This window comes from Heterodontus francisci, chromosome 5 (assembly GCF_036365525.1).
Source record: "Heterodontus francisci isolate sHetFra1 chromosome 5, sHetFra1.hap1, whole genome shotgun sequence".
In the NCBI taxonomy this organism is placed as follows: domain Eukaryota; kingdom Metazoa; phylum Chordata; class Chondrichthyes; order Heterodontiformes; family Heterodontidae; genus Heterodontus; species Heterodontus francisci.
The window spans coordinates 95,034,124-95,060,151 of NC_090375.1; the positions used below are offsets into that span (position 1 = coordinate 95,034,124).

General features: G+C 44.3%; 1 protein-coding gene across 4 annotated transcripts in view; it reads right to left on the reverse strand.

The window, feature by feature from the left end:
- The window catches only part of prkdc (protein kinase, DNA-activated, catalytic subunit), a 283,563-nt gene that overhangs the window by 98,034 nt on the left and 159,501 nt on the right, over positions 1-26,028 (reverse strand). For all 4 annotated transcript variants that reach the window (XM_068031803.1, XM_068031802.1, XM_068031801.1 and 1 more), the window contains exons 52-54: positions 23,399-23,504; positions 20,746-20,870; positions 13,296-13,445 (exon numbers count right to left, since the gene is read on the reverse strand). In XM_068031803.1, the coding sequence (XP_067887904.1) occupies positions 13,296-13,445; positions 20,746-20,870; positions 23,399-23,504 (381 nt within the window). The remainder of the gene's footprint in view (positions 1-13,295; positions 13,446-20,745; positions 20,871-23,398; positions 23,505-26,028) is intronic.

The following is a 26,028-nucleotide window of genomic DNA, read 5'->3' on the forward strand; positions in this document are numbered from 1 at the left end:
AGTGGCTCTCTAGCAGAGCAAGACTACACCTTCTTCTGGCAGGGCAGGGATCCTGAAGAACCAAGACAGCATGGAGTGGGCTTCGCCATCAGAAACTCCTTGCTCAGCATGATAGAGCCTCCCTCAAATGGCTCGGAACGCATACTGTCCATCCGACTGCTCACCACCTCTGGTCCAGTACACCTACTCAGCATCTATGCTCCAACACTGTTCCGCACCTGAAGCTAAAGACCAGTTCTATGAACAACTCCATAACATCATTAGCAGCATCCCCAACACCGAACACCTATTCCTGCTGGGGGACTTTAATGCCAGGGTTGGGGCCGACCATGACTCATGGCCCTCCTGCCTTGGGCGCTATGGCGTTGGAAGGATGAATGAGAACGGGCAGAGACTGCTTGAGTTGTGTACCTATCATAACCTCTGCATCACCAACTCGTTCTTTCACACTAAACCCTGTCACCAGGTTTCATGGAGGCACCCAAGATCACGTCGTTGGCACCAGCTAGACCTCATTGTCACAAGGCGAGCCGCCTTAAACAGTGTTCAAATCACACGCAGCTTCCACAGTGCGGACTGCGACACCGACCACTCCCTGGTGTGCAGCAAGGTTAGACTCAGACCAAAGAAGTTGCATCATTCCAAGCAGAAGGGCCACCCGCGCATCAACACGAGCAGAATTTCTCACCCACAGCTGTTACAAAAATTTCTAAATTCACTTGTAACAGCCCTTCAAAACACTCCCACAGGGGATGCTGAGACCAAGTGGGCCCACATCAGAGACGCCATCTATGAGTCAGCTTTGACCACCTACGGCAAAAGTGCGAAGAGAAATGCAGACTGGTTTCAATCTCATAATGAAGAGCTGGAACCTGTCATAGCCGCTAAGCGCATTGCACTTTTGAACTACAAGAAAGCCCCCAGCGATTTAACATCCGCAGCACTTAAAGCAGCCAGAAGTACTGCACAAAGAACAGCTAGGCGTTGCGCAAACGACTACTGGCAACACCTATGCAGTCATATTCAGCTGGCCTCAGACACCGGAAACATCAGAGGAATGTATGATGGCATGAAGAGAGCTCTTGGGCCAACCATCAAGAAGATCACCCCCCTCAAATCTAAATCGGGGGACATAATCACTGACCAACGCAAACAGATGGACCGCTGGGTTGAGCACTACCTAGAACTGTACTCCAGGGAGAATGCTGTCACTGAGACTGCCCTCAATGCAGCCCAGCCTCTACCAGTCATGGATGAGCTGGACATACAGCCAACCAAATCGGAACTCAGTGATGCCATTGATTCCCTAGCCAGCGGAAAAGCCCCTGGGAAGGACAGCATTACCCCTGAAATAATCAAGAGTGCCAAGCCTGCTATACTCTCAGCACTACATGAACTGCTATGCCTGTGCTGGGACGAGGGAGCAGTACCCCAGGACATGCGCGATGCCAACATCATCACCCTCTATAAAAACAAAGGTGACCGCGGTGACTGCAACAACTACCGTGGAATCTCCCTGCTCAGCATAGTGGGGAAAGTCTTTGCTCGAGTCGCTCTGAACAGGCTCCAGAAGCTGGCCGAGTGCGTCTACCCTGAGGCACAGTGTGGCTTTCGTGCAGAGAGATCGACTATTGACATGCTGTTCTCCCTTCGTCAGATACAGGAGAAATGCCGTGAACAGCAGATGCCCCTCTACATTGCTTTCATTGATCTCACCAAAGCCTTTGACCTCGTCAGCAGACGTGGTCTCTTCAGACTACTAGAAAAGATCGGATGTCCACCAAAGCTACTAAGTATCATCACCTCATTCCATGACAATATGAAAGGCACAATTCAACATGGTGGCTCCTCATCAGAGCCCTTTCCTATCCTGAGTGGTGTGAAACAGGGCTGTGTTCTCGCACCCACACTTTTTGGGATTTTCTTCTCCCTGCTGCTTTCACATGCGTTCAAATCCTCTGAAGAAGGAATTTTCCTCCACACAAGATCAGGGGGCAGGTTGTTCAACCTTGCCCGTCTAAGAGCGAAGTCCAAAGTACGGAAAGTCCTCATCAGAGAACTCCTCTTTGCTGACGATGCTGCTTTAACATCTCACACTGAAGAATGCCTGCAGAGTCTCATCGACAGGTTTGCGTCTGCCTGCAATGAATTTGGCCTAACCATCAGCCTCAAGAAAACGAACATCATGGGGCAGGATGTCAGAAATGCTCCATCCATCAATATTGGCGACCACGCTCTGGAAGTGGTTCAAGAGTTCACCTACCTAGGCTCAACTATCACCAGTAACCTGTCTCTAGATGCAGAAATCAACAAGCGCATGGGTAAGGCTTCCACTGCTATGTTCAGACTGGCCAAGAGAGTGTGGGAAAATGGCGCACTGACACGGAACACAAAAGTCCGAGTGTATCAGGCCTGTGTCCTCAGTACCTTGCTCTACGGCAGCGAGGCCTGGACAACGTATGCCAGCCAAGAGCGACGTCTCAATTCATTCCATCTTCGCTGCCTTCGGAGAATACTTGGCATCAGGTGGCAGGACTATATCTCCAACACAGAAGTCCTTGAAGCGGCCAACATCCCCAGCTTATACACACTACTGAGTCAGCGGCGCTTGAGATGGCTTGGCCATGTGAGCCGCATGGAAGATGGCAGGATCCCCAAAGACACATTGTACAGCGAGCTCGCCACTGGTATCAGACCCACCGGCCGTCCATGTCTCCGTTATAAAGACGTCTGCAAACGCGACATGAAATCGTGTGACATTGATCACAAGTCGTGGGAGTCAGTTGCCAGCATTCGCCAGAGCTGGCGGGCAGCCATAAAGACAGGGCTAAATTGTGGCGAGTCGAAGAGACTTAGTAGTTGGCAGGAAAAAAGACAGAGGCGCAAGGGGAGAGCCAACTGTGCAACAGCCCCAACAAACAAATTTCTCTGCAGCACCTGTGGAAGAGCCTGTCACTCCAGAATTGGCCTTTATAGCCACTCCAGGCGCTGCTTCACAAACCACTGACCACCTCCAGGCGCGTATCCATTGTCTCTCGAGATAAGGAGGCCCAAAAGAAAGAAAACCCCATCTGCCCACGTTACGAGATGACGTCATCTGCGCATGTGCCAACCGTCCTGGCACTGAGGAACGCAGCGCGTGCGCAGAGGGTAGGAACCAATCTGCGCATGGGCGCAGATTGGCGCAGTCGGATGACGTAAGCTGTCAGCTGCGTTGTCAGTAATCACTTTGTAAATCGAAACAGGAGTCTCAATGGCCAAGACAATACTGCAGTACATTCAGGTGTATACTGCTGTATGCATTTTGTAGAAGAAAACATTTTCAGTTGCATGCATTATATAAAGATGTCAGTTCACTTCATCTTTAAATACATTATTATTGTGATTTTAGGGGTTTTAAACTAAATAGTGGGGGCGAGGGAACAAGTGAGAGAAAATGTGATAGTTTAAAGAAAGGAGAAGGCAGGAGAACAAGTAAGCAATAAGGGTAATGATGATCAGAGTGCGACAGGGAGGGACAGAGCATACAAACTTAAGAGTGCGCCAGCAGATAAGGCTAGAGGCATTGAACAACAGATGAGGGGGAGGGTTCAGGTGAAGGGAGATTTAGAAATCCAAAGAGAAAGGTCGAGGCACTGAAACAGTATAACATTGTGGGTAAAGACAAGCAGAATGGGACCAGAAGGGACAGAGAGTTTAACAAAAATTGTACATCAGCGAATACAGTCATTGCAGGGATAGAAGTTTAAAAAATGAAATTAACGTTTTTTTTTTAATAATCGGAATGCGCGAAGCATCTGCAATAAGATAAATAAACTAGCAGCACAAACAGAAGTAAATGATTTAGAGTTAATCTCCGTTACAGAGACATGGTTACATGGTGATCAAGATTGGCAAATAAATCTTCCAGAGTACACAATATTTCGGAAAGACAGACAGAATGGCAAAGGAGGAGGGGTCGTCTTGATAATCATCTTATCTCTTTATCTTTGGCCTCCTTATCTCGAGAGACAATGGATACGCGCCTGGAGGTGGTCAGTGGTTTGTGAAGCAGCGCCTGGAGTGGCTATAAAGGCCAATTCTAGAGTGACAGGCTCTTCCACAGGTGCTGCAGAGAAATTTGTTTGTCAGGGCTGTTGCACAGTTGGCTCTCCCCTTCCGCCTCTGTCTTTTTTCCTGCCAACTGCTAAGTCTCTTCGACTCGCCACATTTTAGCCCCGTCTTTATGGCTGCCCGCCAGCTCTGGTGAACGCTGGCAACTGACTCCCACGACTTGTGATCAATGTCACAGGATTTCATGTCGCGTTTGCAGACGTCTTTAAAGCGGAGATATGGACGGCCGGTGGGTCTGATACCAGTGGCGAGCTCGCTGTACCATGTGTCTTTGGGGATCCTGCCATCTTCCATGCGGCTCACATGGCCAAGCCATCTCAAGCACCGCTGACTCAGTAGTGTGTACAAGCTGGGGATGTTGGCCGCCTCGAGGACTTCTGTGTTGGAGATACGGTCCTGCCACCTGATGCCAAGTATTCTCCGGAGGCAGCAAAGATGGAATGAATTGACACGTCGCTCTTGGCCGACATACGTTGTCCAGGCCTCGCTGCCATAGAGCAAGGTACTGAGGACACAGGCCTGATACACTCGGACTTTTGTGTTCCGTGTCAGTGCGCCATTTTCCCACACTCTCTTGGCCAGTCTGGACATAGCAGTGGAAGCCTTTCCCATGTGCTTGTTGATTTCTGCATCTAGAGACAGGTTACTGGTGATAGTTGAGCCTAGGTAGGTGAACTCTTGAACCACTTCCAGAGCGTGGTCGCCAATATTGATGGATGGAGCATTTCTGACGTCCTGTCCCATGATGTTCGTTTTCTTGAGGCTGATGGTTAGGCCAAATTCATTGCAGGCAGCCGCAAACCTGTCGATGAGACTCTGCAGGCACTCTTCAGTGTGAGATGTTATAGCAGCATCGTCAGCAAAGAGGAGTTCCCTGATGAGGACTTTCCGTACTTTGGACTTCGCTCTTAGACGGGCAAGGTTGAACAACCTGCCCCCTGATCTTGTGTGGAGGAAAATTCCTTCTTCAGAGGACTTGAACGCATGTGAAAGCAGCAGGGAGAAGAAAATCACAAAAAGTGTGGGTGCCAAAAAGGATGACATAAGGACATCAGTGAGAAAGGATCTGGCCTCAGAAGATCACGAAGTAGAATCTGTATGGGTGGAAATTAGGAAAAGCAAGAACACTGGTGGGAGCAGTTTTATAGGCCCCCTAACAGTAGTTATACCATTGGACAGAGCAATAAACAAGAAATTATTGGAGCTTGTAACAAAGGCAATATAATAATTGTGGGGACTTTAAGCTTCACAAAGACTGGGATAATGAAATTGGCAAGAGCGGTCTAGAAAATGAGCGTGTAAAATGTTTTTGGGACGGTTTCTTGGAGCATACGTTGGGGAACTGACTAAGGATAGAGATCTTAGATCTAGTATTGTGTAATGAAGCAGAGTTAATTAGTAATGTCATAGCAAAAGATCCACTGGGAAATAGTGACCTTAACCATTGAATTCCATGTTAAATTTGAAGTGACATACTCCAAGAACCTTAAACCTAAACAAAGCCAGGTATGAGGGGAGAACTGGCTAAGGTAAATTGGGTAATTGGACTTAAAGGTATAGCAGTAAAGGAACAGTGGGAAACCTTTAAAGAAACATTTCAAAATGTTCAACAAAAATGGATTCCATTGAAAAACAAAATCTCAACAAGAAAGACCGTGGCTCGCTCAGGAAGTTAAAGATAGTACTAGATTAAAAGAAGAGGCTTACAATGTTGCAAAAAACAGTAGCAAGTCTGAGGATTGGGAGTGTTTTAGAAACTAGCAAAGGGCCACCAGTGGCAGACAGCAGCAAAGCCCGAGAAGCAGCAGGACCGGAGGTATAAAAAGCGCGCCAAAAACCTGCGTTGGAGAGAGGCAGAGAGCTGTGGAGCCCGAGGAAAAGCAGGACCGGAGGAAAAATTGAAAAGTGACATCAAAGTGACGTCACACTGAACAGTGAGAGCAGGAAAACAGAGAGCAGCTGGGGTCAGTATTCAAGTAAGTTTTAGATTTAATTTAATTGAATCAACATAGAGTAAGACATGATTGATTTATAAGTATGTAAACTAAAGACTAAAGCGGTTTAAAGAAAAACTAAAGACCAGTCGGAAATTTAAACAACAAATTAAAATCTAATTAAATAGAGATGCAGGGCCAGGCGATGTGTTGTACCTGCATGATGTGGGAGCTGGTGGACCCCATTGCGGTTCCTGGTGAACGCATCTGTAGCAAGTGTTGGCTGCTCGAGGAACTCCTGCTCAGAGTTGATGAGCTGGAGTCTGAGCTTCGGACACCGCGACACATCAGGGAGGGGGAGAGTTACCTGGATGCTGTGTTTCAGGAGACAGTCACACCCTTTAGATTAACTACCATGAATTCGGCCAGTGGTCAGGGACAGGAGGGTATGACTATGAGTGAGGCAGGTAGAGGGATCCAGGAGGTAGTGCTGCAGAAGCCTCAGCCATTGTCCTTGTCCAACAGGTTCCAGATTCTTGCTCCCTGTGTGGACGAGAGCAGGGACTGTAGGGAGGATGAGCAAACTGACCACAACACTGTGGTACAGGGAGCCATTCAAGTAGGGGTTGAAAAGAGAAATGTAGTCGCAATCGGTATAGTTAGGGGCATTGACACTGTTCTGTGGCCAGGATCAAGAGTTCCGAAGGTTCTGTTGCCTACCTGGTGCCAGGTTTCGGGATATCTCATCTGGGCTACAGAGGAACTTGGAGTGGGAGGGGAAAGATCCAGTTGTTATGGTCCACGTAGGTACCAATGATATAGGCAGAACGAGGTTAGAGGTTCTGCTGAGGGAATATGAGCAGCTAGGGGCTAAATTAAAAAGCAGAAGCAAAAAGGTAATAATCTCCGGATTACTACCTGAGACTGAGCAAATTGGCAAAGGGCCAATAAGATTAAAGAGGTAAATGCGTGGCTCAAAGATTGGTGTGGGAGAAATGGGTTCGAATTCGTAGGACATTGACACCAGTACTGGGGAAGGAGGGAGCTGTTCCGATGGGATGACTCCACCGGAATCATGCTGGGACCAGAGTCCTGGCGAACCGTATAACTAGGGCTGGAGATAGGGCTTTAAACTAAATAGTGGGGGGGAGGGTTTAGCTGCATGGAAAAACAGGAAGTTAAAGGAGAAGGTAGGAGTGCAGGTTAGTGGTGAGGCTGATTTTTACCAAACTGCAAAAAGTATACTGGTTAAACCAGAAGAGAGAAATAATCAACAGGCGAATAAAGCATCAGTGCTGAGGGACAGGTTAGGGGGTATAGCCCAAATAAGAGTTCTATATACAAATGCACAGAGTGTAAGGAATAAACTAGATGAGCTGCAGGTGCAAATTCAAATGGAAGATGATGATGTGGTGGCCATTGCGGAGACGTGGCTGCAGGATGGTTGGGACTGGGAACTAAATATACCTGGTTATAAAGTTTACAGGAGGGACAGGGAAAATGGCAGAGGGAGTGGAGTAGCCTTACTGATTAGAAATAATATCACCTCATTGGTGAGGGAGGATATAATGAGGGGAAAGCATCCAGTGGAGACCTTATGGGTGGAATTGAGGAACAGAAAAGGATCTAAAACTGTAATGGGTGTTGTGTATAGACCCCTGGTAGCAGTTCTGAGGTGTTAGATTGTATAAATGCACAAATTAGGTAAGTGTGTAACAAAGGCAGAGTAGTATTAATGGGGGATTTTAACTTACACATAGATTGGGAGAGGCAGACTAGCACCTGTCAGAAAGGTAGTGAATTTCTGGAATGTGTCCGGGATAGTTTCCTACAGCAATATGTCCTAAATGTAACAAGGGGACAGGCAATATTAGATTTAGTTATGAGTAATGAGCCAAATTTAATTAGTAGCCTAACTGTGGGTGAACATTTATCAAATAGTGATCACAACATGATCGAATTCAAGGTAGCGTTTGAAAGTGAAAAGCACGAATCAGCTACTAGAATTTTAGACTTGGGTAAGGCTGACTTTACCGGATGAGACAGAGACTGTCCACGGTAAACTGGGTAGATCTGTTAATGGGTCAAACGAATGAAGAACAGTGGAGAATATTTAATGAAACATTTAATGAAATACAGAGTGAGTATATACCCCTGAGAGGAAAAAGCTCCACTTCACAGAAAACACAGCCATAGACAACTAAAGAGATTAGGGGTAGCATAAAACAAAAAGGGCTTACAAAAATGCAAAACGCAGCACAGATCCGGCCAAATGGGATTGTTACAAAGACCAGCAAAGGGTCACAAAGCAGCTTATAAGAGCTACTAAAAGAGATTATGAAAGGAAACTTGCAAGGGACATCAAAATCAATAAGAAGAAATTTTATAGTTACATAAAGGGAAAACGGGTGGTCAAGAGCAATTTAGGCCCACTAAAAGCTGAAACTAGGGATATTGTCATTGATAATGGGGAAATGGCAGACATGTTGAACAATTACTTTGCCTCAGTATTAACAGTTGAAAAGGAGGATAACTAGCCGGAAGTCCTGAAAAATAGCCGATAGGGGACAGGGACTTAATACAATTAATGTAAGTAAAATATCAGTAAGAAGGAAATTAATGGAACTAAAGAGTGAGAAATCCCCCAGGACCTGACAGTTTCCATCAGAGGGTGTTAAAGGAAGTAGGGGAGCACTTTGTAGATGCCCTAACTATAGTCTTTCAGAGTTCCCTAGATTCAGGAGTGGTCCCTCTGGATTGGAAAGCTGCACATGTCACTCCACTTTTTAAGAAGGGTGAAAGGGGGAACCAAGGAAATTACAGACCAGTTAGCCTGACGTCTATGGTGGGAAATTTGCTGGAGTCTATAATCAAGGATAGGGTGACTGAACACCTAGAAAAATGTCAGTTAATCAGGGACAGCCAGCATGGATTCATGACGGAAAGATCATGCCTGACAAATCTCATTGAATTTTTTGAAGAGGTGACTGAGGTAGTGGACAGGGGAATGTCTATGGATGTTATTTATATGGACTTCCAGAAGACATTTGATAAAGTCCCACATAAGAGACTGTTAACTAAGGTGGAAGCCCATGGAGCTGAGGGCAAATTATTGACATGGTTAGGAAGTTGGTTGAGTGGTAGGTGACAGAGAGTGGGGATAATGGGTAAGTACTCCGATTGCCAGGATGTGACTAGTGGTGTCCCGCAGGGATCTGTGTTGGGGCCTCAATTATTCACATTATTCAGTAACAACTTGGATGATGGTATAGTAAGTCATATATCCGAATTTGCTGATGATACAAAGTTAGGCGGCATTGTAGACAGTCTAGATGACAGCATAAAATTGCAAAGAGATATTGACAGACTAGGTGAGTGGGCAAAACTGTGGCAGATGGATTTCAATGCGGGCAAGTGTGAGATTATCCATTTTGGACCAAAAATCTTGGACCAGCAGGGTACTTTCTAAATGGGAAGAGATTAACTACAGTGGATGTCCAAAGAGACTTGGGGGTTCAGGTGCACAGATCTTTAAAATTCCACGAGCAACTGCAGAAAATAATCAAAAAGTCTAATGGAATGCTAGTCTTTATATCTGGAGGATTGGAGTATAAAGACACAGAGGTTCTGCTGCAGCTGTACAAAACCCTGGTTAGACCCCACGGAGTACTGTGAGCAGTTCTGGGCACCACACCTTAGGAAGGATATATTGGCCTTGAAGGGAGTGCAACGTAGGTTTACAAGAATGATTCCTGGACTATAGGCGTTAAGTTACGAGGAGAGATTACACAAATTAGGCCTGTTTTCGCTAGAATTTAGAAGGTTAAGGGGTGATCTGATCTAAGTCTTCAAGATATTTACAGGAAAAGACAGGCTAGATAAAGATAAACTATTTCCACTGGTTGGAGATTCTAAAACTAGGGGGCATAGTCTAAAAATTAGGAGCAGACCGTTCAGGAGAGATGTTAGGAAGCACTTCTTCATGCAAAGGGTGGTAGAGGTTTTCAACAGCAGTTGAAGCTAGAACAGTTGTTAATTTTAAATCTGAGATAGATAGATTTTTGTTAAGCAAAGATATTAAGGGATATGGGCCAAAGGCAGGTATATGGAGTTAGGCCGATCAGCCATGATCTCATTGAATGGCGGGACAGGCTCGAGGGGCTGAATGGCCTACTCTTGTTCCTAAAATGTTGAGAAAAAAAAGGAAAATAGAATGAGAGTAAACTAGCCAGTAATATAAAAACAGATAAGAGCTTTTATAGGTATATCAAAAAGGAAGAGAGTAGCTGAAGTAAACGTTGGTCCCTTAGAAACAGAGACAGGAGAAATTATCATCACGGGGATGAGGAAATGGCAGAGGCATTGAACAAATATTTTGTGTCTCTCTCCACAGTAGAAGAAAGAAGTTTGATACCAGAAACAAACAGTAACCTAGGGGCTAAAAAGTGTGAGGAAATTAAGGACATTAATATCAGCAGAGAAAAAGTTTAGGAGAAACTTAAGGGACTAAAATCTGACAAATCCCTGGGCCCTGATGGCCTACACCCTAGGGTTCTAGAAGAGATAGCTGCAGAAATAGTGAATGCGTTAGCTATGATTTTCCAAAATTCCTTGGATTCGGGAACGGTCCCGTCAGATTGGAAGTTGGCAAATGTTACACCACTTTCAAGAGATGAGGGAGAGAGAAAACAGTGAACTACAGCCCAGTTAGCCTATCAGTCATTGGGAAACTGCTGGTATCTATTATTAAGGAAGTTTTAGCAATGCACTTAGAAAATTACAGCATGATTAGAACAAGTCAACATAGTTTTACGAAAGAAAATCCTGTTTGACAAATTTATTAGAGTTTTTGAGGATGTATTTAGTAGGGTAGACAGGGGAAACCAGTAGCTGTAGTACACCTAGATTTCCAAAAGGCATTCAATCAGGTAGCACACAAAAGGTTAAGAAGAGGCAAGATGAAGGCTCATGGAGTTGGGGGCAATATATTAACATGGATAGAGGATTGGTCAACAGACAGGAAGTAAAGAGTGGGCATAAATGGGGCATTTTCAAGATGGCAGGCAGTAAATCGTGGAGTGCTGCAAGGATCGGTACTGGGGCCTCAGCTATTTACCCTCTATATTAATAACTTACATTACATTCATTACTCTCTGTCTCTTCATCTAAGTTTTCTGATGATACAAAGTTAGGTGGAAAGGTAAGCTGTGGGGAGGTGAGGGAGAGGCTGCAAAGAGATATAGACAGGTTAAGTGGGTGGGCAACAAGATGGCAGATGGAGTAAAATGTAGGGAAGTGTGAAGTTATTCACTTTAGTCGTAAGAATAGAAAAGCAGAATATTTTTTTTAAAGTTGTGAAACTTTCAAGTGTTGATGTTCAAAAAGACTTGGGTGCGCTTGTACAAGGAATGCAGAAAGTTAGCATGCAGGTACAGCAAGCAATTAGGAAGGCAAAAGGCATGTTGGCCTTTGTTGCAAGGGGATTGGAGTATGGAAATAAAGAAGTCATGCTACAATTGTACAGAGTTTTGGTGAGACCACATCTGGAGTACTATGTGCAGTTTTGGTCTCCACATTTAAGAAAGAATATACTTGCACTGGAGGCAGTAGAATGAAGGTTCATTAAATTGGTCCCTGGGATGATGGGGTTGTCCTATGATGAGGCTGAGTAAATTGGGCCTATACTGTCTGTAGTTTAGAGGAATCAAAGGTGATCCACTTGGAACATACAAGATTCTGAAGGGGCTCAATACGGCAGACACAGAAGAAGGGTCACTGACCCGAAACGTTAACTCTGCTTCTCTTTCCACAGATGCTGCCAGACCTGCTGAGTGATTCCAGCATTTCTTGTTTTTGTTTCAGATTTCCAGCATCCGCAGTATTTTGCTTTTAAACAGAATTGGTAATGTTGGACACAGTACAAATCAGGAAATTAGAGGTGCATGTAACATGGGTAATACAGTAATTATGGGCAATCTTAATTTACATTTAGGCTGGGTAAACCTAATCAGCACTAATGCTGTGGAGGATGAATTCCTGGAATGTGCATGAGATAGGTTTCAGGAGAAGTACATTTAAAAACCAACTAGGGATCGGGCTATTTTAGATTCAGTATTATGTAATGAGAAAGGGCTAATTAATAACTTTGCTATAAAGGAGCCTTTTGGAAATAATTACTATAATGTGACAGAAATTTACACAAGTGTGTAAGTGATATAGTTCATTCTGAAACTACGGTCTTAAATTTGAACAAATGAAGCTATGAAGATATGAGGGCAAGTTGGCTATGGTGGATTGGGAAAATACACTAAAAATTTGACAGTAAACAAGCAATGGCTAGTATTTAAAGAAGTATTACATGGTCTACAACAAATATACATTCCTCTACAACACAAAGCCCCAACAGCAAAGACGAATCAACCAGGGCTAACAAAAGAAGTTAAAGATTGCATTAGATCAAAGGAAGTGGCTTATTAAGTTGCCAGAAAAAGTGGTAAGCCTGAGGATTGGGAACAATTTAGAATCCAGCAAAGGATGATCAAGAAACTGATAAAGGGAAAAAAGAAGATAAATTCAAACCAGCGAGAAACATAAAAAGGCAAATTCTAAAAGCTTCTTTAGGTATGTGAAAAGGAAAAGATTAGCAAGGACTAATGTGGGTCCACAACAGGCGGAGACAGGAGAATTCATGATGGAGAATGGGGAAATGGCGAAGAAACTAAACAATTTCTTTGTGCCTGTCTTCATGGAGGAAGATACAGAAGCACCATTGCAGCATGCGCGACTAAGTTGAGTGTATAACTGAGGCACGTTTTAACAATCTTGAACCATTTCTACAATGTAATAACATCTACAGAAAATGTTATGGGGAAACATTATGTAACATAGTGAATGTGGTACTGCAGCACAATGTGCTATGCTAGCATGACATGGGTTGACACTAGTGATTCCCCACTGGTGAGTCTACAACCTCAATATAATTCAAAGATATCAAGCGGCACCTCCTAATGGGGAGGGATGAATTCAAGTTACTCTGAGCCACTCTGATGTAATTCCTAACGCTGGTTCAAGAGTAGCACTGACAGAGGCATAGGGTAGGTTAACCACCCAGGAGAAGACCAGCACAAATCTAACGAACCGGAAAGACGAGTAAAAATGCATCTGTATTAACGGTTAGAACAGAGAATAAAATTTGAAACAAATGAACAGCTTTGCATGACACCTAACCAGTATAGTCTATCTGCTTACCGATGACTCATAATCTGTGCAAAGTCCTTGCTCTTCAATTGTAGGTAGATGTTGGGTATCTCCTCTGCTCGATACATCACCACCTCGAGGCAATGTGTCTTTAGCACGCCATACAGCTTTGGTAACAGGAAAAATACTGCATTCAGAAACCTTGAAAACAAATGTACACAAAGCACATAAGAACTTCAAATATTAGTAGGTAATTTTTTTCTTCAATGTCATTCAAAATCAAACACCCTGCTACATTGGTTTACAATGTAATATTAGTGTTGCATCATGTCATAAACAGACAGCAGGTTCTGTGAAAGCACATGATTAACGAGAGATTAATTCAGATTTCAGGATGCAATACCACAACAAGGCTGCATAATCCCCTCCTAACTGAACTACCATTGATCGGACAAACAATACAAAACAAGTCCTTACAGCTCCTCCTCCATTTAAAATGTTGATATACAGTAATGCCATTAACCTTTGGCACTGCTTCAGTTGGGAGGCCTCTACTGATCCTGAGAAACAACCCCAGAATAACTAAAATTAGACCAACTTGACAAAAAAAAAATATTCACTAAACTCCAAAGAGCACAGAGAAATCTGATTCTAAGTGCATAAAAACTGTGGAAGATCATGCTGCGTGCTGTTGTTGCGAAGGAAATAACAAGAGAAGTCTTGCTGCTCTCCGTTCTCTCAGGGCTCTCTACTACCTCCTTGAACAGAGGCCCAACCAGTCCCCATCCACCACCACACTCTTCTGCCTGGCTGAACTTGTTCTCACTTTGAACAACTTCTCCATCAACTCCTCTCACTTCCTCCAAATAAAAGGTGTTGTTACGGGTACCTGCATGGGTCTCAGTTATGCCTGCCTTTTTGTGGGGTATGTTGAACATTCCTTGCTCCAGTCCTACTCAGGGCCCCTCCTCCAACGCTTTATCCAGTACATTGATGACTGTATAGGTGGCATTTCCTGCTCCCACCCTGAACTGGAAACTTCATCAACTTTGCTTCCAATTTCCACCCTTCTGTCACATTCACATGGTCCATCTCCAACATTTCCCTTCCTCAACTTCACTGGCTCCATTCCTGGGGATAGGCTGTCCACTAATATTCATTATAAGCCCACCGACTCCCACAGCTACCTCGACTACACTACCTCACACCTTGCCCCCATAAGAACTCCATTCCATTCTCCCAGCTTTTCCATCTCCACGCATCTATTCCAATATGCTACCTTCGATATCTCTGATGCTTCTGATATCTCTTCCTTTTTCCTCTACTGAGGATCACCTCCGCCACTATGGTTGATATGGCCCTCAACCATATCTGACCCATTTCCCGCACTTCTGCCCTCAACCCTTCCCCTCCCTCCCAGAACCAGGACAGAGTTCCCCTTGTCCTCACTGTTACAGTCAAGCAAGGAGGGGATGAAGGGCTCCCCTCGTTTCCCTCTCCTTGTTTGACCACAACAGGCTTAATTCTTTCTTAAAGTGGATGTACTGGCCAATTCAGTAGGTGTTTGATTACTTACTTGCTATGATCATAAGAATCAATTGGACAGATTTTCTTCAGCTTAACAAAGAAAGTGGTAATTTTATTTTATTTATACCAAACTAATGAAAATAATAAACTACGCGCCAACTTTCACTCACACACACACTAGAGATTTACACACAAATAGGTTATGGAGCGATGAAAGGTGGATTGGTTGAGTTGGAGTCCAAAGAAAAAAAGTGGTATACAGTCTGTGGAATTTGGTGATTTGGTTGGCTTTTAGCTGAATTCTAGCTGAATTCGGTGGTCCATAGGTTTTTAGCTTGAAGAGGTAGATGACTGGTTTGGCGGGTCTCTTGGAGACAGCGATGCAGATGATTTTCTCTAACTGAAGTATGCAAAGGCGGTCAGTCAACAAGCAGAGTTCGAAGCTTGAAAGCTGAAATGGAAAGAGAGAGAGAGAGAGAAAGAGAGAAAGAGAGAGAGAGAGAGAGAGAGAGAAAGAAAGAGAGAGAGAAAGAAAGAGAGAGAGAAAGAGAGAGAGAGAGAGAGAGAGAGAGAGAGGGGGGGAACCCCCACTTGGGTCTTCACATGTCAGAGTCCAGAAGCTTCTCCTTACTGCTGAAGAGAGACACATGCTTAAAATCACAAACGGAAAGGGGCTTGCTACATGACAGTCACCCAGTGATTCAAACAGAGAAGTTAGCAGTATTTCTTCCAGCTAAAAGAAAGAGAACAAGCAGTTTTTTATTTATTTTTTTTATTTAGAGATACAGCACTGAAACAGGCCCTTCGGCCCACCGAGTCTGTGCCGACCATCAACCACCCATTTATACTAATCCTATATTCATACCACATCCCCACCTTCCCTATATTCCCCTACCACCTACCTATACTAGGGGCAATTTATAATGGCCAATTTACCTATCAACCTGCAAGTCTTTGGCTGTGGGAGGAAACCGGAGCACCTGGCGAAAACCCACGCGGTCACAGGGAGAACTTGCAAACTCCGCACAGGCAGTACCCAGAAGTGAACCCGGGTCACTGGAGCTGTGAGGCTGCGGTGCTAACCACTGCGCCGCCCCTTAAAGTTCCCTTAAACTTCCTGGGTCTTGGTTCTTGCTGGGGAATGAGCAGATATTTCGTCTCCCTCCTCACAGGTTTTGCAATGTAGGATACAGTGTTACAAATTAGGGGCCATCCTAAGCTGCCAGCAAAATCATTTTTTTTAAAATCTGTTCTTTTTAAATTTCTTCAAAAAAATATAAATTCTGCTCTCCAGTCAGTGGTTTAAAGAAAATTATCATTCAACAAAGCAAGTTGGCGTGACACCTCCCCACCACGTGAAATGAAACGTGACGACAGGAACATTTCATTATGAGGTCGTAAATTAGAAATAAAATGTACACACGCATCCATCTCACTGTCACAGCCATCCTCTGGTTCTGTTTTTTTTTTAATACATGGGATGGTTCCCTGCTGAGCTAAACCCTAGATAAAGCCTTAACTATCACATTGTTTCTCCCTGCAATGTGGATAATTTTTTTTAAATATTCTTTCAGGGATGTGGGTGTCGCTGGCCAGACCAGCATTTATTGCCCATCCCTAATTGCCCTTGAGAAGGTGGTGGTGAGCTGCCTTCTTGAATCGCTGCAGTCCATTTGGGGTAGGTATACCCACAGTGCTGTTAGGAAGGGAGTTCCAGGATTTTGACCCAGTGACAGTGAAGAAATAGCGATACAGTTCCAAGTCAGGATGGTGTGTGACTTGGAGGGGAACTTGCAGGTGGTGGTGTTCTCATGTATTTGCTGCCCTTGTCCTTCTAGTTGGTAGAGGTCACGGGTTTGGAAGGTGCTGTCTAAGGAGTCTTGGTGCATTGCTGCAGTGCATCTTGTAGATGGTACACACTGCTGCCACTGTGCGTCGGTGGTGGAGGGAGTGAATGTTTGTAGATGGGGTGCCAATCAAGCAGGCTGCTTTGTCCTGGATGGTGTCGAGCTTCTTGAGTGTTGTTGGAGCTGCACCCATCCAGGCAAGTGGAGAGTATTCCATCACACTCCTGACTTGTGCCTTGTCGATGGTGGACAGGCTTTGGGGAGTGAGGAGGTGAGTTACTCGCCTCAGGATTCCTAGCCTCTGACCTGCTCTTGTAGCCACGGTATTTATATGGCTACTCCAGTTCAGTTTCTGGTCAATGGTAAACCCTAGGATGTTGATAGTGGGGGGTTCAGCGATGGTAATGCTGTTGAATGTCAAGGGGAGATGGTTAGATTCTCTCTTGTTGGAGATGGTCATTGCCTGGCACTCGTGTGGCGCGAATGTTACTTGCCACTTGTCAGCCCAAGCCTGGATATTGTCCAGGTCTTGCTGCATTTCTACACGGACTGCTTCAGTATCTGAGGAGTCACGAATGGTGCTGAACATTGTGCAATCATCAGCGAACATCCCCACTTCTGACCTTATGTTTGAAGGAAGGTCATTAATGAAGCAGCTGAAGATGGTAGGGCCTAGGACACTACCCTGAGGAACTCCTGCAGTGATGTCCTGGAGCTCAGATGATTGACCTCCAACCACCATAACGGTCTTCCTTTGCGCTAGGTATGACTCCAGCCAGCGGAGGGTTTTCCCCCTGATTCCCATTGACCTCAATTTTGCTAGGGCTCCTTGATGCCATACACAGTCAAGTGTTGCCTTGATGTCAAGGGCAGTCACTCTCACCTCACCTCTTGAGTTCAGCCCTTTTGTCCATGTTTGAATCAAGGCTGTAATGAGGTCAGGAGCTGAGTGGCTCTGGCAGAACCCAAACTGAGCGTCACTGAGCAAATTATTGCTAAGCAAGTGCTGCTTGATGGCACTGCTGATAATCTTTAGGTGGTAGTGCTGCAGAAGCAGGCTCCAACGAAAAAGCCTTGCATTATGGGTTTTTAACTTCTCTACAAAGGTCAAAGGATTGTGGTCTGTATAAGCTACGGTTCTCTCTATATCCATTTTGGACATATACCTCAAAATGTTTGAGAACCAGCAACATTCCCAGGGCTTCCTTCTCCATAGTAGAGTATCTCCTTGGATTAACAAATAAATAAATAAAAGAGAAATACCCAACTGGTCTGTCAGTGCCTAACACATCATGTTGGAGCAGGACAGCACCTACCCCGATGTCACTGGCATCCACTGCCACTTTAAATGGTTTGTTAAAGTCTGGAGCTGCCAGCAGCAGTTCATTGGTTAAGATGGCTTTCAGCCTCTCGAAATCTGTTTGGCACCTCCCTGACCACACAACCTTTGCTTTTTTTTCGGTAATAAGTCTGTCAGCTATAGGGCTGAAGTTTGGGACAAACTTATGGTAAAATCCACATATCCACAAAAATTGTATTATTTCCTATTTGGTTGTGGGGATGGGAAGATCCATCAGCGTCTGTACCTTTGCTGCTCTGGGCAACACTTGCCCTAGACCCACAACATGCTCTAGGTAGGTTATTTGAGCTTTAGTGAACTCACTCTTTTTAAGATTTACCACGAGGTCCTTCAAAAGACGTCTTCTAACCAGTCTAGGTGGTCCCCCCAGGTGTCACTGTACACTAACAGATCATCCAGGTACACTATACAGTTGGGCAGGCCAGACACTACTTGGTTTATCAGCCTTTGGAAGGTGGTTGGGGCATTTCTTAATCCAAAGGGCATTACCAGCCACTGGAATAACCCATCTAGGGTGCCAAAAACTGAGATCTCTTTAGCTCGAGTGGTTAAGGAATCTTGCCAGTACCCTTTTAACAAATCTATTTTGGTTACATAGGTGGTGTTTCCTACTCTATCTATACAGTCTTCCAGATGGGGAATTGGGTAGGAATCAGCTCTGGTCATTGCATTAATTTTTCTGTAATCAATGCAGAACAAAGCAAGTTGGTTCGACATCATTTTCCACCCCACCAGCCTTCACATCCAAAGGATCATCCTCTGCCATTTCTAGCACCTCCAGCATGATGCCACCACCAACCACATCTTCCCCTTCCCTCAGCATTCCAAAGAGATTGTTCCCTCCACGACACCCTGGCCCACTCCTCCATCACCTTGCTCGTCCCCTTCCCACTGCACCTTCCCATGCAATCGCAGGAGGTGTAATACTTGCCCTTTTATCTCCTCTCTCCTCACCATCCGAGGCCCCAAACACTCCTTCCAGGCGAAGCAGCGATTTACTTGTACTTCTTTCAATTTAGATCCTTTTGTTAGGCGGAGAGTTTCATCTGTTGACTTTTTTTATTAAAATAAAACCACCCAGTTTGTATTTGCTGCTCACAATGCAGTCACCACGACATTGGGGAGACCAAACGCAGATTGGGTGACTGCTTTGTGGAACACCCTCCACTCAGTCCGCAAGCATGACCCCGAGCTTCCAGTTGCTTGCCATTTTAATTCACCACCCTGTTCCAATACCACCATTTCTGTCCTTGGCCTGCTGCCACGTTCCACTGAACCTCAACACAAGCTTGAGGAACAGCACCTCATTTTCCAACTGAGCAATCTACAGCCTTCTGAACTCAATATTGAGTTCAAGAATTTCTGAGCATAACTGATAATTTTCTTTTACCCATGGGCCTGTCTTAAACTAATTTTTCAGGTTTTTTTGGACAGAACTGTTCATTATTCTGCCCTTAACACTCTCTGGACTAATGCTTTGGCTTTTAATTCAACTATTAGCACTCCCTTAGCCTTTGCTCCGTGACATCTTTGCCATTTAATCTCTCCTGCCCTCTGCCCTATCACACATCTTCCCTTTTGCTCTTCTTCCCCCTCCCCCTTTCACTTGCTCAAAGCAAAAACATTTTTAACCTTTGCCGGTTCTGATGAAAGATCACAGATGCGAAATGTTAACTCTGTTTCTCTCTCACAGATGCTGCCAGACCTGCTGAGTATTTCCAGCACTCTCTTGTTTTTATTATACAAGATAAGTCATTCACCTCATCCAGCTCACCATCATCCAACCCTGTGTAGTACCTAACCTGAACATTTTTCATCAGTATTCTATGATTGCTGATGAATCGGAAAAAGCTACTGAGCCTCACATACCATCAGTGCTGACCAAATGTAAGCCTCATTAAGTGATCATCTAAATAGTAAGCAGCAATCAACACTACAACAGGCGTTGATTTTAATATAAGCTCTGCTAATGGATGGGTGATTTAGAAACAATTTAGCACTTTGCAGGGTCTTGCAATTGTTAGTTTATTGGAAAAAGTTTCTGGAGGCTATAGTCCATAACTCATTGAAGGTCCATGGTCAGTGCAGTGTTTGCTGTGGCTCAGTTGGTACCACTCTTGCCAGAAGGTTGTGGGTTCATGTCCCACTCCAGAGTCTTAAGCGCAACAGGACTAAGGTTCCTGAGTGAATGGAATTTTAGAGGACTACACCGATTTCTAAGAAAGCACAGGTCCACAAATGTAAACGGCAATCTCACTCAGACAGGCTTTAAGAATTGTTGGTGTCGTTAAGGATGATGTTCAGAATTTGAGGCTGAGGCACATTGTAATGAAGAGGGGGCAAATTAAAGGGAACCTTACTCTGCAGTCTCTCGTACTTTTACCTGGAATGCTTTATACTGACACTGGGAGGCAGAAGTAGAAAAAGACATTGACACCTTTCAGTTTAATGGACACAAAATTCAACCAAAATGTGAAAAGGCAATAGATGCAAGATCGCCACATACCCTAGTATTCATTAAACTAACCCCATACTACCAGGAACAGATTCACAATCTTTAAAAGCAAAAGGTGGTGTGAAACCAAAATGTTTCAATTGGGCTGAGTCAGCCTGAGCTGGTTCAGTATTCATCCGTACTGATTTGATTTACAATTCAAATTCAACTGTTTGCAATAATTAAGTTGCTACACTGGATCTTTTGAATCAGAAAAGTAGGATTCGTACTGGGAAGTTGTTACAGGATGCATTACAAATTTTTAACCATTACCTGTCAGCGAAAGGTGGGTAATGCTTCACAATCTTACTCAAACACACAATAAACTTGTCCTCCTTTGTGCCGTGAAGTTGCTGTAATTCCTTAACAATTAAATCCTGAATCGGAAAATCCATTTGCTGCAAAATAAAAACATGGCAATAATATTTAACTCCGACAACATCATAAACCAACAGCCGGGCAAAGAAAATAACAAAAAATACATGTTTTATGGAATAAGTAGTGAAACAAAATTATTCTGCAAAAAGGAAACCACCTCAAAACTGTAATTGTCAGCTGACTTTATGGTCATGTTCAGTGAGGATTATTACAGGGCTTTGAGGCTATTCATAAGTGATTTCATCTGCTTGGGTGCCTACTGAAGACAATGTCTTCCTTTAACTTCTTTTGACCAGCAAATGCTACTGGAATATTAAGTGTTGATTGGTTTTGTAAAAAGTATTCACACTGTTGAGAATTTACTGTTTTCCAGGGCATTTTACTTAAGCTTATACATAAGCCTCGACAATAACCCCACCACAATGGACAGAAAAGGGCGGGGATTAAAAAGAGGAAACATGTCAGTAATTTTATGGCGGCGGGTTTCCAAGGTGTGAAAGTGAACCACCATGGAGATGCGGGACACTTCATTAATATATTTAAATCAAGTTCCCACAGTGCAACTGGAAGCCTGATTTAACTTTAACAGTTGCTCGGGAAACTTAACAATAAAAGAAAAATGGGAGCTCCTGGCTCGAGAAGTTAAGTGCCTTTAACAGCACATGTTGCAGGCCAGGAACAGCAGCAGTGTTTCCACCCCGCCCACCCCTCCCCCACCACCCCAAGGAACTCTTCAGCCTCCCCCTTCCCACTGCAACTGCTGATCTCCCCCATGCCCCGATTGCTCACTCCCTCCCTTCCACGATGGCCTCTCCTATTGGGTTTCAGTTTTATCTGTTTTCCAAGGAGAGATATCTAATCTTATTACTTCTCTAAACCTATAGTGCGTCAATGCTCTTGGTCACTTACCTATTTGCTGTTAAATATATCTATTTATACCTAAAGCCATGGCCAAGTGAAGTGTGTATTCTGCTGCCTTTTGAAGTTAAAGATCATATTAAGGCATCTAATAACGGCATTTTGGTTGCTGCTTGTAACAAGGGTTTTCTGTTCGATCTCTGGGCTCACTAAAAAGTTATCAGTTATTGGGCAGGTAAAGGCAAACTCTGATCATAAAAAGTGACTGAAGGTGAACTTACAAAAAATAGTACAAACTTAAAAATCGAATACAGAAGCTAATGCCCAGGAAGGGAGCTGCATCAGGTATGATCAAGTCAAAATTATATAACATGTAATGACCCATATAGTATGAACTTTAAAAATCCCAGCTTGTTGATGTTCTGCTAATTGTCAATACTTATGAGAGACTCCCTCATCAAAGTACGTACAATTTGACTTACTTTACCGTCAATGAAAGAACTCTTTTTAAATGGTACAACTCAGATTCACGAAGTACTGCACCTTCATTAGCAAAAGCTCTTAGAACCTGTCCAACTGCTTGCTGAAACAGTCAGGATTTTCCTGTGTTTGTATTACTTGTTTTCTGGGATATGGGGATTAATGCTGTTTTACTGACTTAAACTTCAGATTCAGCCCAAGAGTGTTAATAAGATAATAAAATAGACTAGATTTAATCCAAGGAAACCATGTAGAAGCAAATGTTATTACGATGCCATCGTAAAGCGGGTAAGTTGTGATGGTGGAAGGATCATCTGTTGCTATAAGAAACAAACAGTTTCAGTGCTATAAACAGAATGCTTTAACGTCCAGTCTGGAGCCCGAGAGAGAGTGATAGTTGAATGCTGTTTAAAAAAAATGTAATACTGATGTGGCACATCAGAACTACAATGAAATCTCCATTATCCATCATAATGGAGGGCTTTCTTCTCGCTGAAGAACAAAGGAATTTGTAGATATTCAAATCATTGGAACAAAATCCATGGAGCGGCGGGCTCCACACTCAATGGCAGGCTGCTCTGATGGCGGGAAATTGCTGTCTCCTTCACAAAACTGTCCTTAAGTGGGGTCTAACTGGGTGCTTATCTCCGTAGAACACGCTAACGACATTGTTCCCGGCCCGCCTCCGGAAAGCTTAGGGGAGCTGTCCAGACACAACTTCCTCCTATTTTCCCCACCTTGCTACAAAACCTCTAAACCCATCTCCACGGGAAAAGGAAAACTCCCTCCAATGTATTTGAAACCAGAAATATGTATGATTTGATGCTTTTTTCAATATTAGAGGCAAGAAACTCAATTCAATAAGTGAAAAGGGTCAAACTGTCTCGCCAGTCTCCATATTTTCCAAGGAGACACCTTAATTTCTCAATATCTAGTTTCATATCAAAAATAGTCCCTTCCCTACCCTCTCACCCAAAAATTATGTCTGGTATAAGAAGCTGAAGAGGAAAGGTGATGAATTTCTTAAATGAGAAAGAGAAAAGTGCCTGTTCAATAATAATGACATTGCACTGAACTGATCCATATCTGCTGCTCCCCTGCTCAACCTTCATGTAACTGATGTAAGGCACAAAGACACTATACCCTCAAAAAATTACCAATAAATGATTCACAAAGAAGTTTACCAGTTATTTAACCACAAGATGCTCACTTTTTCTGATAAGTATTGCAGGACAAGGCCAAGGACCTCTGCAGCAGCTGCATACACTTCTTTATATCGCGTTAAGCAAATGTTATGCACCAGTCTCTGGAAATACCTGACAGCAGAAAATCACACATTAAGACAATCCGCTAACATAAGTTTCAAACAATTAAATACAATTTGCTGCCATTCAACAGAATACAGTATTTAGAATAAGAGGTTATGTACTATTTACATATTGCAGACAATAACATTTTCTTTGCATTTTCTAAAAATAAATTTCGCTTGTTTCTTAATTTAAAAAAAAGACTATGAGGTGCATGGTTGTGGTTAAAAAAAATCAGTGTTTAGTACAAACTTGAGCTGTCTTAATGGAGTCCCTTTATGGCAGATATGTTTGTCTGAACAGTTAAACTGTGCCCACCGCCCAAGCTAAACAGAATAACAAAGAATTTTTCAGTCTGTTTGGATGAACTAAATTTGTGAAGAGCATTAGGGATAACTGCAACCTAACTCAGTGGGAGGAATACTACTTCAATGGAGACTAAAATCGGGCAGGGTATAAAACAGGCAGCTGATCCGAACCTGGCCTTTTTCAGCCGGCAGATTGGGTTACAATCATCCCTGATAGTTTTGGGAGACACTTGGAGAAACACCATGGAAAGTATGCAGTGAGTCTGGGAGCGAAGGTTTAGATACAAACACTGACTGAGCTGGATGAGTCCTGAAGGACATATCTGCCAGATTGGTCTTGTGACTCGTGGAGAGAGAACCAGTAAGAGGAAAAAACCTACTTGACCTCCTCCTCACCAATCTACCTGTCTCAAATGCATCTGTCTTATGAGAGTATTGGTTGGAGTGACCACCACACAGTCCTTGTGGAGAAGTTCTGCCTTCACACCGAAGGCACCATCGTGTTGTGTGGCACTACCACCGTGCTAAATGAGAGACACTCAGCACAGATCTAGCAGCTCAAAACTGGGCAACCATGAGGCGCTGTGGGCCATCAGCAGCAGAATTGTATTCAACCACAATCTGTAATCTCATGACCCTGGCAGATACCCCACTCTTACCATTACCATCAAGCCAGGGGACCAACCCTGGTTCAATGAGGAGTGTAGGAGAGCATGCCAGAAGCAGCTGGGATGCCAACCTGGTGAAGCTACAATACAGGACTACATGCATTCTAAGCAGCAGAAGCAGTGTGCTATAGAGAGCTAAGGGATCCCACAACCAACTGACCAGTCCACTGATGGTGGACAAATGACAAATGGGAGGGAGAGGAGGTTCCAAAACATTTCCATCCTCAATGATGGGGGAGGCCAGCAAAGGTCAGTGCAAAAGACAAGGTTGAAGCAGAAGCATGTGCAGTCATGTTCAGCCAAAAGTGCCATGTGGATGATCCACATCGTTCTCCTCCAGAGGTCCCTGCCATTCAGCCAGTTTGATGCGAGCTAGATGCAGAACAGGTTATGGGCCACGACAACATCCGACTATATTACTGAAGACTTGTGCTCCAGAACTAGCCGTGCCCCGAGCCAAGTTGTTCCAGTACACTGGCATCTACTCAACTGTGTTAAACTGCTCAGGCGTGTCCTGTCCACAAAAAACAGGACAAATCCAATACAGATTAGCACCCTACTAGTCTACTCTCAATCATCAGCAAAGACATGGGGCTGCATTTTGCATTCTCGCCGCTGACGTAAACAATGCACGTCATGGAGCTGCCGTGATATTAAATGCGGCAGCTCATTTAAATGGCCGGGGCATACCGTCCCCGCGATGGCACGGAGGGGTCTGGAGGTCCAGCCCCAGCAATGGCATCAGCTGCATTTGCGCAGGCGCTGACGCCTTTTTAAAGAGCTTCGAGCCCTAGCATTACATTTAAATATTTAAAGGAAAAAGGATTTTTAAAAATTAAATTAATTGATCTTGCCCCTATCCCACCCTAACCAACAAACACAGGTTTAATTCCTTGCCCTCTTTCCCCTGCATCCCACCAAAATACCTACCTTGTGCACCCAACCTTGGCACCCCCCCACCCCCCCAAAAGTTCATAAACTTTAAACTTTACCCCTTCCCACCAGCCCCTACACCAATGAAGTGACTGACACTGCTCCCACCGTCCTCCCCCCGCACTGGAAAACCTACCTGCTCCCCAGTGTTCCGCCTCGGATCCCCGGATGGGGATCGGAAATTGCGGGAGTGCCGGCCACCGGCACCAATATCGTTCCGGGATGGACGGTGGGTGCGCGACTGTGATCAATTCATTTATTTACATTAATTAACATATTTAAATTGGGCTCCCGCCGAGCGGGCCACCATGAGACCTCACCGCCGCCAGCAATATGAGGCCAGGCCTTCCCGGCCTCAAGGTTCGTGGCGGCCCTCACCGTGAGGCATTTTCCGGCTCCCACCCCCAATGTCGGGGGGTGGGGGGTGGGGTCTGTAAGATTCAGCCTATGGAAGGTGTTGTCGACAGTGCTATCAAACAGCACTTCCTCAGCAATAACCTGCTCACCAATGCTCAGTTTGGGTTTTGACTGAATGTGACATCAAGCAGATCTAACAAAATTGGAGTCAATGGAAATCAGGGAGAAACTCTCCAGTGGTTGGAGTCACACCTAGCACAAAGGATC